General features: G+C 36.2%; 1 protein-coding gene across 5 annotated transcripts in view; it reads left to right on the forward strand.

Annotated features, from left to right (window-relative positions):
- The window catches only part of LOC138710345 (myelin expression factor 2-like), a 66069-nt gene extending 56086 nt beyond the window's left edge, over nucleotides 1–9983 (forward strand). For 4 of the 5 annotated variants that reach the window (XM_069841164.1, XM_069841166.1, XM_069841165.1 and 1 more), the window contains one exon: nucleotides 362–824. In XM_069841164.1, coding sequence (XP_069697265.1) covers nucleotides 362–417 — 56 coding nt within the window. In that variant the 3' untranslated portion in view covers nucleotides 418–824. Of the gene's footprint in view, nucleotides 1–361; nucleotides 825–8730 lie in introns of those variants that run through there. The other variant, XR_011335216.1, reaches the window with a different exon arrangement.
- Nucleotides 9984–13898: the final 3915 nt, after the last annotated feature.

Consider the following 13898-nt stretch of genomic DNA (forward strand, 5'->3'; position numbering starts at 1 on the left):
ATGGGATGGACCGTTCCAGACTCCCAAGACAAATCTCCGCTATTTACCACATGGAAGACGATCTTTGGGATGCCCCCTGAAGAGATGGATGGAGACCATAACAGGCCACTAGGCCTAATACCTGCAAGGACGATGATGATAATGATGAAATTGTTGCACTACAAGCTAAATGTGTAGTACAGTATTATTCACAAGCTGCCACTGTTCATTTTCAAGGATTTAATTCGGACAAGGGCCTAAATTTCTTGTATACAGTAGTTGAATTGAATATAGAAAGTTGTATAATGGATACATAGTCTATATACTTTATACTTGTCCATTATCTGTAAGTGTTGCTGGTTTTCCTTAACAGCTTTTCCAGATATGATGGATCGCTCACGCCTCGAAGGGTACACAATCGATGTTTGTCTCTACTAGAAAATGCAAGAAGTCTACATGGAAGAAGTTTTCTAGTGTTGACGTCCTTTTGCTCTTTATGTGCTGGCTGTTGAGTTTGCATCAGCTATGAATGGTAATTTTTAGGTTTTTTAAATCGACAGGATGTGGACAGGGTCTCTTGTCTGAAAGGGTCCCGTTTTGGAGTTAGTGGTTACCATTCAAAAGTTGTCAACATGGATTCATTTTGTGTTGGATAGTGTTGTCGAGGTTGGCATATTGTCGCTGTATTCAGTTAAGAGTGAAAGGATTCTGTTGTGGTTTTGTATTGAAGTAATTGATTTCTGTTGGCTACTAGCAATAGTTAGGTGCTGTTAGCATAAAGGGTTGATCCATCATTGTAATCCCTATTTCACAATCGTGAATAAATATTTTATGTAAAAGTGAAACTTCTTTTTTTGTTTTTATGATTTTGGTCTTGTACATCTGTTTTCGTCAGAAGAGAAGAAGAAGAATGTGTTACAGAAGGGAAGTGGATGTTAGTTGCTTATACAATTGCAGTGTGTTTGGTATCTGTTGTAGCCGGCAACTTTTCAGGCAGACAGTTGAGCATCTGGGCAGCCATCTTCTGCATATTGTGTGGTCTTTGTGCTGTGGCACACTTTGATCGCTGCTAATGGTAAGTTGGTCTGGTTAGTTTGAAACTTCCTTCACTCAGTTGCAGCACTTCTTCGGTATCCCTTTGACGGCAATGGATGGGGTTTTTCTGTAGAGTGGTTATTTTTAAGTGACAGTGTCCTGCACGGGTTTAGTCCGTCTGCATTTATTCTTTGGGAGTGCACAAGACTCCCTGACATCTAATGAAAAGTCCACATTTCTCTTGACACTCGGGTTGGAAAGAGATTGGATTGTTGATGAGAGATAATGTTTCCGTTTTTGTCTTTGTCTTCATAAATAGATATAAGAGGGTATATTAAATTTTGAAGGGCATCCCAAATGAAAACTTTTTGCTTGTTTATCAAATGACTATTAACTACAAGAACTTTCTTGAATTGCTTAATGTCTTGGTTAGTTAAAGCTTATAATTGTCTTAGGAAATAGTTGTGCCAATGGAATTTATGTGGCTCCTCAGAGATGAGACAGGGGAAATATACATTACAACCCTGCTTTTACATCCACGGCATTTACACAGTTACTTTTTGTTTGTTTTTTTATCTTCGGTTTTCATATGTTCATAACTTTATGAAAGCAGCAATAGGGTTTGGATAGCCTCAGAGTTTATTTGTACAGCACACAAGTGCCTTTGATGCTGACATAGAGGTTTAAAATAGGAAGATTGCTCTTATTGTTGACTATGCACTGCCGATCTGCAGACCTTGCTTCCAAGAAATGTGTAATTAGAATTTTTGCCAGACATCTGCAGAAGCAGATTGCATATTTGGATATTATTCGTACCTTCAAGGCAGGTTATTGTCGGAAAAATCTAGTGCTGATATTCAGACACAAAAGACATTTCATAGCAAGAAGTGTGGAGGGATGTAAAGAAATCGGATATTACAAATTGCCTTTAGTAAGCTGGCTTCCTTTCAGGACTGACTGAAGACGTGGTTATGGAAGATAAAATATTTGATAATGCAGACTGTTACAATCAGAGAGCATCGTTTTCAGAATTCGTATCTATGACAGTGCCAGTGATGATGTTGGTGATGCTAGTGTTAGTGTTGACATTGTGTTGCTGTTTCTGCAAGAGTAGAGACTTTTGCAGCATTGCGAAATTGTCTTGCTGCACATAGTAATGACTAGGGCTTGAATTAAGGGACTCGTAAAGCTAAGGCTGCAATCTGGTATATGTAGCCCAGTGGGTAGTGAAAAAGCACCTAGCCAGGAGTACAGTCTGCACATGCAAAATGATACACATTTCATTGAAAATATTTTATTACGAATATAGTATACAGTAAAACCCCAATAAGACGCTGTTCAATGGACTGCGTGTAAACTGCATATTAACCGGGACCGCATATTAGGCGGGTATACTAATTTTGACTTATATACAATATCTGTTAGCATTTTTCTTTATTGAAATACAGGATTCGTGAAAGGTAATACAGTATTACTCCATTATGTAATTACTATACTGTACGTTAAAGACATTTACGATACTGTATGTATGTACTGTACTTAATTCTTTCGAAAAGAGTCCTTAATAGTTGTTTGCCGTGTGCGTCTTCTCCAAGTCCTCAGTTTTACCACACTTCACTCTCTTGCGCTTACACCCTCCCGACACCGCAGCTGCAGTGATTGAGTCGGGATTTTTTATTATCGTTCTTAATGTCGATGATGGGATTCCTAATGAATCAGAGTTGTTTCTTAGTAAGAGTACTGTTTTCATCACACTTTCGTAAGATTCCGAATTTTTCAGACACAAAAAGTGCTTTTCGTTTAACACTCACGACACTTCAATACACTAAAAGATGACAAACTGACTAGCAAAAATTTCCCGAATTTTATTACGGTCGAGTGAGGAATGTTGCTTGAGAAAAAGAGGATTAGCAAGAGGGTGGATTATTGTAACTGTAAACTGCACAGGTAGAGTGTCTAATAAGAGAGCATAACAAGAGGGTGGGGTATTGTATAGTATGAAAGTTTAAATGCGCAGGTAAAGGGTCGAATGCAATACTTTTCAGGTTAATGGCACCAGTAAGTTCAATGGCCAAAATGATTCATTGCTGTTACATTATATTGCTGAAAAATTACATTGAAAATATTCCACAAAATCAGCATATTGTGCAGGACTTGACCGCAACAAACGGGGTATTTTATAAAGGCGTTATATGAAATGTTCAGGGACCAGACAAAAAAAAGCTTATTACACGGGATAGAGTAATAAGCAGGCTCGTCTTATCGAGGTTTTACTGTATTTATATATACAGAGGGAAAGTAAAATAACGCTGCAGATTTTCAGAGTGAATAGCTCATGTTGTATGTAACAAAAAAAGTGTAATTGGTGGAAAGTTCATAGTTCCTCTCCCCCCTCATGCCCCCACCGAAAAAAAAATTTTTTCCAACGGTTTCACATCCTCTTATTTGGTAACTGTTGCAAGTAGGATGTCGTAATTTTTGTCTGTATCAGTAGAAAATCTAATAAAGAATCATGTATTCCTCTTGTGTGTTTCAATAGCATGCAGGGTTTTCCTGTAAATCTAATTTAGAAACAACTAATTTCAAGTCACTGGACGATGCAAGGAGATTACAACGTTGTAGACAGAGAGGGGGTGGGATGTACAGTTCATCTAGCGAGACAGACTCGAGTTTGTTGACCTCTTAATCTGTATTACGAGAAAAGTGTGTGTTAGTGGTGAAGTTGTCAGACTGCTTAAAGTTCCAACTTAATTTTCTAATTAACTGTGCATTTAATCACAAAACGTAATGTAGGTTTTCTCTTCATTTAAGTGTATCATACCATCCCTTTCAATATGCGGGATTATTTCACTTCCACCATATATAGAGTGAAGGAGAGAGTGAGAACGCAACTCTGTGGCAAGCTTGTGCTAGACAAGTTACATGAATAAGCTATGTATACTTATTTTTAAAAAACATTCATGCTTTTGCAATATAAGTGGCAGCATCTGTCACACACATTTTCATATTACACCAAATGACCAAAGGTTTTTTGTAACCTTGTTGAAAAGCTGTGACTGTAGAATAATTCACTTTATTCTAAGGTCTTGCAAGTTACAAGATATGTTTTGCTGTAGTTTCTGTCTTCATTGCACCAACAGTTACATTGGCTGTATGACATCTGATGGAATCGCTGGTTTTATCAATGGAAGTCCAAATTTTTTATTTTTCAATTCACTCCTAATGTCTGTGCATTTGTTATAAATGTTTGGACATACCGTTTTCGCAATGTCTATTCATCTGGAATATTTCTCCTTGTGTATTTTTTATGAATGTGCAGAGTTTGTTATTTTGTAATTTGCTGAGAGATGCAAATAAATGCATCACAATGTCTTCATAAAAGGAATGCCCTGTGTTAGTCAACTCACTGGACCCTTGCTGCAACTAATAATCATCTTCTAATGTTTCGTGAGCATGTTTGTGTTTATTCGTATTCATTGAAAGTTTTGTGACGTGACATTTCCCAATTGCAAAGCTTACAGAATAGTTTATTTTTCTTAATAGTAATTATATTCTCTTAATTTAGTACGCACACTTGTCATTCTAATCTGCACTGTCTCAGCAAGTAACGAGATAACTTTGTAAGTGATCTTCTGTTGGCACAACTGTCTGTGTTGGAGTTGTTTACACTCTGAGGTGCAGTGTACATACATAAACATTGGACTGTGCAACTCTGAAGCTTTGCTTTTAGAGTTCCAAAGTCGATTCTTGGTAATGGTGCTGTTAGAGGAACTGTGTGAACTACAGGTAGTCCTGAAATATCCAGCTTCTTTACAAGAAACTAGTAAAAAAAAAAAAAGTGTCTGCTTTTTAGATTTGTAGGTTACTGTAGTTGTACCATTTCCCTCAGTTCATTCACTTTTCCCCTGATCCCTTGAAAAATGTGGAAGAAGGGTTCTACTGTATATTTCAAGAGCTGAACTGCCATCCATTGGGCTGTACAATATAGTCTTCATGATGTGTGTGTTGAGCACTCTGTCATGTTGTCATATATCACATAATCATTGCAAAATGTAATCTGAGGATTAACAGCTACTTACATTAAGTTTAATGTTATAGCAAATTACGAAGAGACATTTTACGACATTGTTTCAGGAAGAAAGTTTTGAATAGCAGACTTCATATATTTTTAGTGCGATGTTTAAAATATACGGCTATTCAAAAAGGAGCAGATTTCAAATATTTATTTCTTCCAAACTACAAAAGATAGAAAAACAATTCCAATGTTCCAGGACACACGAAAGTTTAAATTTTGAACAGTCTGGGTAGAAGTTCCAATCAGAGCCGCATTGGCGCTGTTGATTGCAGTGTTAAGGCCAATGTTAGGAATAGGGAGGGATAAAAACACGGTCTTTTATGTAATCCCACAGATAAAAATGACAAGGAGGTCTGGAGACCTGGGAGGCCACCAGCGATGAAGTTGATCTCCTCTTCCAATCCAACGTCCTGGAATGGTGTCATTCGGGTAACGTCGGACGTGGTTAGAGAAATGAGGCGGGGCACCATCTTGCATGAAGATGAAGTCATCTGAATCATCTTCAAGTTGAGGAAATAACCAGTTTTCAAGCATGTCTAGATATGTTATTTCTGTCACAGTTTTCTCCATGAAGAAGAAAGGTCCATAAACTTTGTTTACAGATATGGCACATAAGATGTTAATCTTCGGTGAATCTCTTTCATGTTCAATAACTGACATAGGGTTTTCACTTGCCCAAATTCTAATGTTATGGCGATTAACTTTACCGGAAAGATGAAAAGTGGATTCATTGGAAAATATTAATCATTTAGAAGTCTTCTTCCATATCATCTAGCATGCTAATGCAAAATTCGTACCTTTTGTTGTGATCGTCAGGATGTAATACTTGCAATAACTGCAGTTTGTATGGTGGCCTCCCAGGTCTCCAGACCTCACACCTTGTGATTTTTATCTGTGGGGTTATGTAAAAGACCGTGTTTTTATGCCCCCTATGCCTGACATTGGCCTTAACACTGCAATCAACAGTGCCAATGTGGCCATGATTGGAACTTCTACCCAGACTGTTCAAAATTTAAACTTTCGTGTGTCCAGGAATGTTGGAATTGTGTTTCTATCTTTTGTAGTTCGGAAGAAATAAATATTTGAAATCTGCTCCTTCTTTTTGAATAGCCCTGTATAAGGTGCGAAAGGAAAAGAATTTTAAAATTACACAGTAGAAAGGAATGCTATGATTCTCCAAATTACCAGTTTGAAAATTATGCTTGGAGTATTTTTCATCTTTTCTGTTATCAGAAAGTTATTTTTGACATGTCTTTTCTCTCTACTGCAATTAATTTAAACACGAATTTGTCTGTTAATGTTATTTGCATTCTTTTCTCTTTAAAAAATTATAAGCCTTCAGATATGTTCTCAATACTTACGTCACGAATTTTAAGTTAAGCTTGGTTTGCTGTGCTAACTTCATGTAGAAAATGTTTATTCTCTTTTGAAGTTTTAATGCTAAATGACCTGCAGGTTAATGAAAGTATGATCCTCAGTAATAAATTGGGTGACAATTACATTGACTTAGCAAAGTTTCGTGGTTTAAGAGGAATTCTTGCAGGCTGGTCACAATGTCTAGGTCTCTCTGTTTTCTTTTGTTAATTTTTTTATATGACTGCTAGTACTCCGATTTTTATGCAGCTTGTCAGAATATATAACTTCCTGTGTGTCATTTTTTTTGTTCCAGCAGCTTCGAAAAATCTGGATTTTGATCTTGCATATACAGTCATTCTGTATGGTTGGAAAGGCCCCATCATTTCTTTCATCAGGTATAGGCACCCGGTAAACATTTAGCTTTTTGTCTTGCACTTTTTGCATACTCTGGGACACACACAGTCATTGATATGTGATTACAGTAAGGGTCATTTATGCCAGTCACTGTTTTCAAATTACCTTGCAAAGAAATAGTCATTCCATGTTGCTGTTTTGGTAGTCACCTAACAGTAGCTCTGTTCCAGAAGCAGCAATGTTGCTAGTCTTTTTGTCAGATGCTTGTTGAATTATATTTCACTTTTGCAAAGGAATTAGACAAGAGAGATTTATGCTATTTCAAACGGCACGTTACATTCATAAAACTAACAAGTTCAGATACAAATTTGCCAACGGAAGGCCATAAATTTTTATCATATGGGAACTATGAAGTAAAATATCTGTTCACAATGAGTTATGATGTGAGGCTAACATGTGTACATGAACTGTTTGGTTTTCATTTTCTCAAAATTTATGCATTCCACACTGGATGATGGGAGACCAGGAAACTAATTCTTGTGCTTTTAGTGATGTTGAAAAGTTCTTAAGGGGTTTCAAGTTTTATGGTAATGAACTTCATTTTTTCTTTTGGTTTTTGTCAACCATAAGACCAAAATCAAATTATATATTTTCAAGAGAAACTACAGAACATGTAGAAAGTAATATTTTTGGAGACAAAGTTGAATGGAAGTTTTCTTCATGTGCAAAAGGTAAAAATCTTTAATTAGAATGACATATTAATTAGTTGATTACATTTGGTATTGTCTTGAAGAAGCAAGTGTTACTTCTGTGAAACGATTAACAATACTTCATTGGCAAACATGTCATATAAGGAAGGTCATTGGGAACAGACAGTCTTATTTGATGAATACACATTTAACAGTTAGTGCATATATATTTGGCAACGAAAAGAATATTGAAAAAGAGTTACAAAAAGATTAATTTTTGTTATGTTTAATTGGTAGAAGTGAGTTTTATATCTTTACTAAATGCATCTGTAGCTGTACAGTTCGGTACCATAATGACGAAGTCTGCAACATGTGGGTTTGACTGTCTTGTGAGGTTGCTCTGGTGAAGCTGGGTCCGTTCTCTCATTTGTAACCCGTTGCAGGACTCTGCTAGATTTGGATTTCACCAACCCACATCATTCACGTGGAAATAAAGCAGTAAATTCTTTACATTGGAATGTAATCACAGATGTCGTATACTCATGTCAATCGTGTCTTAATTTTTTGTGTTGTAAGAATTTACTGAGTGATTTCCATAGCTACTTCATGTATTACTTTTGGATGTATTTTGTGTAGATGATAGGCTTGCCAAAGACTGATGGTTTTGAACATTGGCTGGGGGGATGTACATCAGCATTTGGATGTTAAGTTGAGTGTTTTTTTCAGTTTGAAGAGTTGGATTTCAGTCCTGTGAAGCTCTTTGTTACAGAAGTTGGTCGATCCACGTCTCGGCTTCTGGTAAACTGCAGTTTTGTGAAGATTGGTGTCCTTGTTAACACATCCTTCACGTAGGGACTTGAGTACTTAACTGTACCAGTATTCAATAGATATGACGTAAAGTGGAGATTTTTTTTCATCAGAAAATGTGCTTAATATATACACATGCTTACTCTTGTCGTAGCCATCTCTATTGAATATGGGTGTAAAAATATCTTCCACTAGATATGTTTAGCAAAAAATAAAAACGCCCTACAATTTAGGTAAACTCTCATTATTAATACAGGTAATTTCATTACTTGAAAGTAAATCTAAATGATTTTTAATGCCTTTCATTGGAATATTAGTTGCTAATATATTAGAGCAATAAACATAAATTAAATTAAATTACATTACAAGAATGTTGGTGTGTCGATTAAAAGTTCAAGATGGCATGTGTAGTGACACTGTTGTTTGTTGTTGCAGCATAGTGAAGCAGTTGGAATCTTGGTCCCATGACGGATCTAGATCGAAGCTGTGCGAGGTGACATGCAGCCACTGAACAAGACCAGAACCAGTTGCTGTGTAAATTCACTGACTACAGCTTGATAAAGAATTTCCTGGCAGTAACATTGCCAGATACACAAGGCCTGAAATGTTTGTTATTAACAGAATGATTCAGTTGCAGTGAGCAGAAGTACTAACACCTCTCATTGAACTCTTGAAATCTTATGTATTTACAAGAGTTGCAGAAAAAAAAATACTGGCTCCCCTTGTATTGTTACCTTGTCCTCAAATAATTTTTTTTTATTTAAGATATTTACGTTATTTACAGAGTTTCCATATGTTCACTTGTCCAACAAGAAATATTTTACCCAGAAGTTTCTTTCCTATGGTCCACACCTGTGGAGTAACGGTTAGCACGTCTAGCTGCGAAACCAGGTGGCCCGGGTTCGATTCCCAGTCGGGGCAAGTTAGCTGGTTGAGGTTTTTTCCGGGGTTTTCCCTCAACCCAATATGAGCAAATGCTGGGTAACTTTCGGTGTTGGACCCCAGACTCATTTCACCGGCATTATCACCATCTCATTCAGATGCTAAATAACCTAAGATGTTGATAAAGCGTCGTAAAATAACTACTAAAATAAAAAAAAATCTTTCCTGTGACTGGTTGGAAAATTAGAGAGATGTAGTTAAATTTTACTTTGGTGGATGGCAAAATGTGAGAAAAACCGAAGCTCTATCCGACTTAGAGTTTCAACCCTGATGTCAAGTATGACAATGGAATGTACTAAGTATTTGGCAATATTGTTCCTGTTGCGTGCAAGCTGTACTTGATTCTGTTCAAAATGAAATTGCTGAAAGACTTTTGAAATAGATGTGGTAAGAGTCTCAGGTATTCAAGTATCTATTGCAAACTGAAGAGTTTGGAATTTATGGCAGCAGCACACTTCCAGATATGCATCTAACTCTGTGAACATAGTTTCCTAAATTAATTTCTAAAGTGTAGAGAATAATCAAATAGATGGCAAAGTGAACACAGATATAAAAATAAACAATCCATAAGATTCTCACGTGTTAACTGATGTATGTTGAAGTAAATGATCATTGTGGAAGCTGTGTTTTATATTTGTACACTGTACTGAGTGTTACTGTCAATTATTGTTGACATATTGGGCTTCCATGGTAGTCACTTATGTATTGATTTGTTAATAAATTTTTAACTTTTGTTTAAAAAAATACACTTATTGTTATTATTCAGTATTACAGGACAGATTTATATTTGCATAGAACCGCATTTACAATCCCTTGGTTAAGATTTTGGTTTGTGGAAACTTCACATATCTTGTAAAGTAAAATTAATGGTTAAAATAAAGCTACAAATTCGAAAAAAATAAATGCAACTTGCATTTATATTTTGTAGTCTGAATAATGAGAAACAAATTTCACTTAATGTTGAACTTATACAGGGTGATTCACGAGGAAAGGTATCAAATTTGGGATGTGAATTCTGAAGTCATTCTGAGTCAAAAAATTCATATGAATATAGGTCCGTTTTTGAACGGTTACGGAGATATGACTCTTTGATTTCACAAAAACTTCTGGGATTCCATTGTACTAACTTGCATTTAGAGACAGATAAAGGACAAATTTAAAGCTTACATTCACGTATGCATAGATACCTAATATTCTAAATGTCGGGGTCGATGTTTTCGCACATTTTCAAAGGTACCTCCTCCTGCTTCAATGCACTGTTGCGCTCGGGCATGAATCGCTCTCCTCGCTCAGGAGAGTTGCACGTGGCTGTTCTTTATGCGGCATACAGCATCCAAAATACAGTCGATTAGCGCCTCTCTCATTTTCACCTTCCTTTGCTATACCAAGTCTTTCATCCAACCCCATAGACAGTAAATACTCTTTGATACGGTACTCTTCTGTTTGGAAAGCGTCGTTCATATTCAGCGATGGCATGCAAGGAACTTCCATTGCACAAACCGTAAACATACATAATATCGGCGTAAAATTTATAAGGCATCTTGAAAAACACAACTTAACACTTACGATAACTGTACCTGTATAACTACAATACTGTAAGTAGCTGACTGAACTGCTGTGAACTGATAAGCGATAGTGTAGCCTATTTGTGTTATGCACGGGATCTGTGTCATTACATCAGATAAGGGCAGGCGATTGGACATTTGTAATGCCCCATCACCCGATTTGTGAGGTGAATAAACTTATCCACATTGCTCACAATGCAGATTTCAATGTTCGTCATTCATTGCGATCCGTGACCTTGTCTCACATCTAACATCAGCAGCATATGGTAACGTCTGATTCACATTGGGGTGAGAAGTTTTACCAAAAAAAATGCATCTAGCTCTCCCATTGTTCGAAAATGGACCTATGTTCATATGAACATTTTTCACTCAAAATGGCCTAAGATATCGTATACTAAATTTTTTACCTTATCTCGTGAATCATTCTGTATATTCATTGTATTAAAGTTATGTGAAAAATGGCATGTGATCATGTGACTTTAATAAAATAGTTCATTATTGAAATATATATAAATTTTTCTTCTACATAACAGTGCAGTGCAGGAGATTAACATACAGGTCAGATGCTGGAAATCGTTTTTGCTCTGCCCTCGAGACATGCAATGTAACGCTGGTGAATGTGTAAAATTAGATTTGTGTTAATAAAAATAGATTCTCTGCTGGCATCTAGGCATAACTGGTACCACAGAAATTCGAATTTAAACGGATTGTTGAAGGTTTTCTCACATAAAATCATGTATATCATGACCCTGTTGGGAAAGGTGATGCCAAAGAATTTTGTGTGAAATATGCATGTTACCAGTGACTTCAGTTTTTACTTAAAATACACTGCCGAGCAAAAAAAGAAAACGCAACACTTGAATAAATTTGAAATATCAAACCATAATAGAAATTATAACATTACTGTGTGCTTCTGTGAACCTGTTTGTAGTAGACAAGTGTTAATTCATGTTTTGGGAAGGAAGTATACCCATTGGATGGTTTGTGACATGATCTTTGCCACTTATCTCTCACCCTATATTTATTGCTGTGCCATTAAAATTTGTAACCCTAAACATAAGCAGCCAAAACAAAGTTACAAGATTTTCTTTTTTTGTGTATAATAAATTCTGTGACATTGAACTCTGTTTTAAACAATGTTTAAGAGTTGTGATGCCATTAAGCCCCGAGAACGGCACTAGAGTAGTTGTGTTGGTAGAGGATGACCGCATCTTATGTTATGTGGCTCAGGTGTTGCATACATGGCCTCGTAGCTCTTGAAGAGTATCTGGAGTGTGGTGACGGACATTCCTTTCTAAAATGTCCCACAGATGATCAATTAAGATCCGGACTGCATGATTACCATTGTCTGAGTTGGATCCCTACTTCATTGAGGTACTGGAGAACATATCACGCTACACAAGGACGTGTATTGTCCTGCAAGAGCATGAAATTGTCACCAATAAATGATGCAAAGAGAAGAACATGTTGCTCAAGGATTTCTTCAATGTAGTGATGGGCAGTAAGAGACCCACCCTCCACAAAGACGAGGTCTGTTCTGCAGTCAAACTGATTCCTTGCCATACCATCACTGAACTGCCATGAAAGGCTATCCTTGATGAAGTGTTGCTTGGAGAATAAATACCTTTCTCCAGTTCTTCTGCATACCACAGTTTAGTATATACAGTTGCGAAGCTTGGGATGATTTTTTGCATTTCTCGTGATAGTTGCTAGCCGCTTGGAGTGCTGTGAGTACTAGGAACAATAGACTATGTCACTGCCATCGCGATTTAATATAGGCAGACCATGTGACTTGCTTAACCCGATCACAAAGGCGGCATTTCAAACCTATAAATTAGTTGCAATGCATAAAGAGCAACATATATTTCTCTAAAATGTAGTGTAATTGCATTAATAAATTTAAAACTATGATTATGAGATACTTCAGACATAATTCACTTGCGAGTTAAGGTGTAATATTATTTTTGGTTTGAAAATTACGTTGTTCGTATGTGTAATACCTGACTTTATTTGGATTAAACATTGCGAAATTCTTGTACATTCATTTATGCATGATTCACTAATTTTCAGTTGCACCACACAGATATTTTGGTATGTTGAAATTATAGGTTATGTTTAATGTACCAGTACTTCAATATTCGCATTTATACATTATAATTAAGCATAAAGTTACGTGTGATAACTTGAAAATGCAATTAGTCTCTATTTGTTGTATTTTTTCGTTTCTTATGGTACTCCAATCTGAAGTCTGATTAATGTACTATGTTAGTAGGCTAAACTAGCGCAGAGGGAGTTCCTTTGTACTCATACTCCTCATATATACGGATCTGTGACAGGTTAGGTTTGGTTAGTTTTGGCTTTTATTATGTCTTGCTTATACGATCACCTGCACCTCCACAAAAAAGCTCTTATAAATTCAACGATTTTCACTTCCGAAATCGCAGGAACTACCTCAGCTCTAGTTCCACCGCTTTATGAGTGCTGCCTTATTGGCCTTCGGACACTTGACTATATTGGAATACGGTAACCTCACAGCTCTATTACTAGAGCATCTAGATTTACAATGTCCTGCCATTACATATGTAGGCCTATGTTATGTCATATGGAAATTATAGGTTATTATTTATATTCCTATATTCGCAATTATACATTATAATTAGGCATAATGTCATGTATGATACGCCACACATTCAATTTGTTAGTATTTTGATACTACAATCGAGTTCGTACTGAATTATTGTATTTATCTACTTCCTAAGAAACGAAGTAACACAATCGTACGTACACTAATTTCGTAGGAGTGGTATGGTAAATTTTCTGTCTACAATTAATGAAGGTAGATGTGCTAAATTAAAATCACAATATAATTTTATTAAACCTCAAAATAGCTTCCATTCTAAACTTAAAATGTTGATGCCAATAGATTGTTAACATATAAAATTCTCTTCACATTAAAATAACACAGGTTTGTAATTATTTCTGCAACAAATTATGCAATATGTAGTAAACGGAACTTATGGACACATTACACTAAATAAAGCTTAGCAATGATACGCAATAAAGTTATATTTCACTGAGCTCTATACGCTGAAATAG

Source organism: Periplaneta americana, chromosome 12 (genome assembly GCF_040183065.1).
Source record: "Periplaneta americana isolate PAMFEO1 chromosome 12, P.americana_PAMFEO1_priV1, whole genome shotgun sequence".
Taxonomy (NCBI): Eukaryota; Metazoa; Arthropoda; class Insecta; order Blattodea; family Blattidae; genus Periplaneta; species Periplaneta americana.